At 35.6% G+C, this 5,160-nt stretch overlaps 1 protein-coding gene across 1 annotated transcript in view; it reads right to left on the bottom strand.

Moving 5' to 3' along the window:
• LOC106884391 (polypeptide N-acetylgalactosaminyltransferase 13) overlaps positions 1-5,160 on the bottom strand; it is a 92,990-nt gene that overhangs the window by 65,770 nt on the left and 22,060 nt on the right. The window contains exon 4 of the mRNA XM_052970905.1: positions 1,352-1,469. Within this exon, the coding sequence (XP_052826865.1) occupies positions 1,352-1,469 (118 nt within the window). The remainder of the gene's footprint in view (positions 1-1,351; positions 1,470-5,160) is intronic.

The raw sequence follows: 5,160 nt of genomic DNA, 5'->3' as shown, positions 1-5,160 counted from the left end.
AAAATCCGTTGTTCATGAGCACCTGGTAAAGCTTGGGTACACAAATCGCTATGATGTTTGGGTACCACATGCGTTGAGTAAGAAGAACCTTTTGGAACGCATTTCCACTTGTGTTTCACTTTATAAACGGAATGAAAACGCGCCTTTTTTAAAGCAAATTGTGACAGGTGATGAGAAATGGATTATTTACCAAAATATTCAGAGAAAGCAATCCTGGAGTAAGCGATATGAGCCACCCTTAGCCACCCCAAAAGCGGGTCTTCACCCTAAAAAGGTCTTGTTTTGTGTCTGGTGGGATTGGAAAGGAATTCTATACTATGAGCTTCTCCCAAGTAACCAGACAATTAATTCTGAGAAATACTGCACAGAACTGGACAAGTTAAAAGCATCAATTCAAGAGAAATGTCCCGAATTGGCCAACAGGAAGGGTGTTGTTTTCCAACATGATAATACAAAACCGCACATTTCTTTGGGAACCAGACAAAAATTGCTGCAGCTCGGCTGGGATGTATTACCTCACCCTCCATATTCACCAGATATTGCTCCTTTGGATTTCCACTTATTCAGATCTCTGCAGAATAGTTTTAATGGTTAAAATTTCAATTCCTTGGATGACGTAAAAAGATACCTTGATGAATTCTTTGCCATGAAACCACCTCAATTCTGGGAAGAGGGTATTTTCAAGTTAAAGGAAAGATGGAGACACATTGTGCAACAAAATGGTTCATATTTGGTTGATTAAAAATGTAATGGCAAGTATTTATTGACTTTATTCTTTCCTTTAAAAATCAGTACGAACTCTCTGGACAATCCAATATATTTATTCTGTACTGAATTATACTTGTCACTCACTGCTATAAATGCTAGGAAGTCACAACTGCCTATTCAATATCAGTAATTAATGATGTTATTATTCACAAATCATGATTAAAAAGGTTTCATTTTTTTTTTTTTCAAAATAAAAGTATCTTGAAAAATGCAATTGTCTAACATACAAGCAAATTTCTATTACAACCATCACTAAAGGAAGTTATCTAGCAAAAAGACATTTTCACTCATTAACACACAATAGCCCCAAGCATACTTTAACTCTCTTAACTCACAATCTTTATATTATTCTCACCCATGATTAGCCAAGTCACCTGTTTCTCCCTGTCTTATTATGCCTTGTGTTTTTCATCCCCCATACCACATACTAAACTTTTCATTGAATTGTATTTCACTGAACTCCTTTCCTTCCCATGTTTTATTTACAGAAGTTTAAGCTGAATATTAATTGCATAAATTTCTCCATTCAAGGACTGCTTTACAAAGAAAATGGACACTTTCAAATTGAAAAGATATTACTTACTCTGAATGACAGTTCCAAATTTTCTCCACCCCAGATTTCCATACCAGGATCATAAGCTCCAATATCAAAGAAAAACTGACGATTAACTGCAAACAGCCCACCAGCCATTGTTGGTGATCTATAAGAAAATTAATAAACTATCAAGAAAAAAGGACAAACAATTACAATGACACTGTTAAGTTAAATTTTAAATGTTTCAGTAATGAGATAGATATGCTAATCTATACTCACAATTGAGATGCCAAGAAAGGTAATCAAGTTTACGAGAATAAATTTGATAAATTAATCAAACAAGATAATTAATAAAGTTGACAGATTTCTTTTAATGAAATTATAACTATTTCCACTGACATTGTGAGGCATTAAGAACTGCTTCTTGTTTATCACTCTGTCCTACCTATACTTCATCATCATCATGGTTTAATGTCCGTTTTCCATGCTGGCATGGGTTGGACAGTTTGACTGAGGACTGGCAAGCCAGAAGGCTGCCCTAGGCTCCAATCTGATCTGGCAAGGTTTCTACAGCTGGATGCCCTTACTAACGCCAACCACTCCGAGAGTGCAGTGGATGCTTTTTACATGCTACCAGCATGAAGGCCAGTCAGGCAGTACTAGCATCGACTGTGCTTGAATTGTGATTTTTACATGTCACTGCACGAGAGCCAATCAGGCGGCACTGGCAACGGCATGCTTGACTAGTGCTTTTTTATGTGCCACCAGCATAGGAGCCAGTCCACTGGGACTGGCATCGACCATGCTTGAATGTTGCTTTTTACGTGCCACTGGCATGGGTGCCAGTCAGGCGGTACTTGTGTTGGCCACGACAATGATTTCACTTGACTCAATAGGTTTTCTCAAGCACAGTTTATTGCCCAATGATTGAAGTGTACTCTTAAATGAGCCAGTTATGCAACACTTGCATAGGCCAAAGTTACGGTCTCACTTGGCTTGCCGGGTCTTCTGAAGCACAGCATATTCCAAAGGTCTCAGTTGCTTGTCATTGCCTCTGTGAGGGCCAACATTTGTAGGTTGTGCTTCACCACCTCATCCCAGGTCTTCCTGGGTCTACCTCTTCCACAGGTTCCCTCCTCTGTTAGGGTGTGATACTTTTTCACACAGCTGTCCTTATCCATATGCAACACATAACCATACTTTACCAATATAATTTTTCAGTGTTCTTATCCAAACAAGGTTAGGTGCTGCAATGGTTAAATGAATACAGTATTCACCTGTATAGTTGTGTTGACTGATATCCCATTATACTGAAATGGAATATCAACTAAAATTAAAATATGAAATTATGAGAGTCCTATGCATATGCATGTTCATAACTTAAAAGGTGAATTCTGATAGTCAAAAATTTTGAATTTTAAAGTTCATCTATGGTTGGATATTTACTCCTTGAAATTACAAATTACAATTCAAACACTTTAGAAATTAGTATATCAATGTGCCTCAACCATCCTACGTTAAATGATAATTCAACAGAAGCCTTCCATAATATGTTATTCAGTTTAAAAGCTATTTAGACGAGAATGAAATGGTCTTATTTGTGTTAAGTCAGTGAGATACAGCAGATGTGTTAAGTCTGTGAGATACAGCAGATGTGTTAAGTCTGTGAGATACAACAGATGTGTTAAGTCTGTGAGGTACAAAAACAGAGTAGACTGAAATTTAAAAAATTATAGTTCAAGAGTAAAAAAAAAATTCATTGCACTTAAAAGTCACTATATTCATTGAAACAACACATTATCAGTTTTCTGAGACAAATATCAAAATATTGTAAATTCCCCATATTATTAGGTTGTCAAGTATGAAATTTGTAGAAAAGAAAAAAGTTCACTAATGTTCTATAAATACAAGGAATAGTTTTATTCATCAAAGTATGCACCAATATTGTCAATACACTTTTGCTATTTCAGCAGTAGCTTGTCCAACCTGGAACTGTAAAAGCCTGGCAATCTAGCATCAATAAAATCTTAGAAGATCTGTTTTACAGCATCACTGGAATTAAATTTTTTTCCTACCAAAAAGTTATCCAAATTCTGGAAGAAGTGGTAGCCAGTGGGGGCAAGATCAATGAGTATGGTGGATGACGGAGAACTTCCAACTCCCTTGCCAATGTCATTTTTGCAATGTGTGGTCTGGCGTTGTCTTGCAATAAAGTAGGAGTGGATTTGTTGACTAATCTAGGCTGGTTTTTTTTTGTAAGTTTCTACATCGTTTGGTCCAGTTGACTGCAGTATACTTCAGCCGTGATTGATGAGCCAGGTTTAATGAAATCATAATGGATCACACCTGTGCCAGACCACCAAACACCAAACACACACCATCAGTTTCCTCTGATGAATTTTGCTTTTTGGACTGTGTTTTGGTGGCTCGTCTTTGTCCAACCATTGTGCTGAATGTTTACGGTTGTTGTATTGGATCCAATTCTCATCACGTTACAATTTGATTCAAAAATGATTCATTTTTGTGATGAGAAAGTTGCATGGTGCAGGCTTCCAAACGTTGCTGTTTCTGATTTTCATTTAGTTCATGTGGAACCCACTTATCCAACTTCTCCACTTTACCAATTTGAACTAGGTGAGTCAATATTGTTTGCTTGCTAACACCAAACAACAATGATAATTCACGGGCACTTTCAGATGGCTTTCAGTTCGTCATTATCCACCTTTATTTCTGGTCAAGCTCATTTGTAAGGCCAAAGTTACCAGAATGAAATTTTGCAAACCAATTTGATACTGTATGCTGTGTAATAAACATTAGAATGAAATTAATATTCCAAAATTAATATTCCAAGCATTAATATTCTGAGCTGTCTGTGGTGCTATATTTCCAAGAAAGAACTCGTAACTGAATGAATTTCTGACTTTCCATCTCTAAACAAAAATAGCAAAAAATGATTTATAAATACTTTATAAAGCACAAAATAAGTTAGAACAAAGAAATAGATATATGTGTCAACTTTCTAACAAAAATATAAAGATTGTCAAAATATAATAATGGCACAAAATGAGCAGCTGTCAAAGTTTACTATATACCTTACTACAAATTTTATAGTCGATGACCTAATATATGCAGGAGAGGCTATTAGAGATGCTTTTAGAGAAAGGTTTAGCAGTGAAACAATTTGAAAGTAGTTTGACAAAATTTTGTCTTGTCTCTTAAATCCACTTTAATTCAGCTTTAAGCTTATTTCTAGTGTAGATGACAAACCTTACAATAATATGAACTCATCAAAAAAACCATAGTGGAAATTTCTTTTTCACATCATAAATGTGCATACTTATTGATGGAAACAAACTTAATATAACTAGGAAAACAATTATAAATTTTAAATGAACGAACAAATGTTACTTCTGTTCTATGCATTGATTTGAAACTTAAAAAAACATTTGATAAACCTTCAAAATGTTGAGTATTCACTGCCTCTAGTTTCATCCCAAATACATGTATACAGCACAGTGACAGAGATAGTTCACTTCTTGAAAGTTGCCCAATCCTTTGTTGTCAAAGTTTGAAAGGAGCTGGAAGCTGCTGATGAGAATCCAACATCAGCAGCTAAACACACAATGCATGCACAGGTCCAAATACAACCAGAACACATAACTTTGTATAAAAAGTCCTATCATCTATCTATAACTATAGTATAGCTGAGTTTGTGAGTGTGTGTGTGTGTGTGTGTGTGTGTGTGTGTGTGTGTGTGTTGCATCTATAGAAATCCACATTTTCCACTTTTTCGTAAAAATTTTTACATCAATGGAATTTTTTCGATGTGAACTTTCCAGTGCAGTAATTAGATTTTT

The sequence above is a fragment of the Octopus bimaculoides genome, chromosome 9, assembly GCF_001194135.2.
Source record: "Octopus bimaculoides isolate UCB-OBI-ISO-001 chromosome 9, ASM119413v2, whole genome shotgun sequence".
In the NCBI taxonomy this organism is placed as follows: Eukaryota; Metazoa; Mollusca; class Cephalopoda; order Octopoda; family Octopodidae; genus Octopus; species Octopus bimaculoides.
The sequence above is the reverse complement of the archived record's forward strand: the minus strand, read 5'-3'. Positions and strand labels throughout refer to the sequence as shown.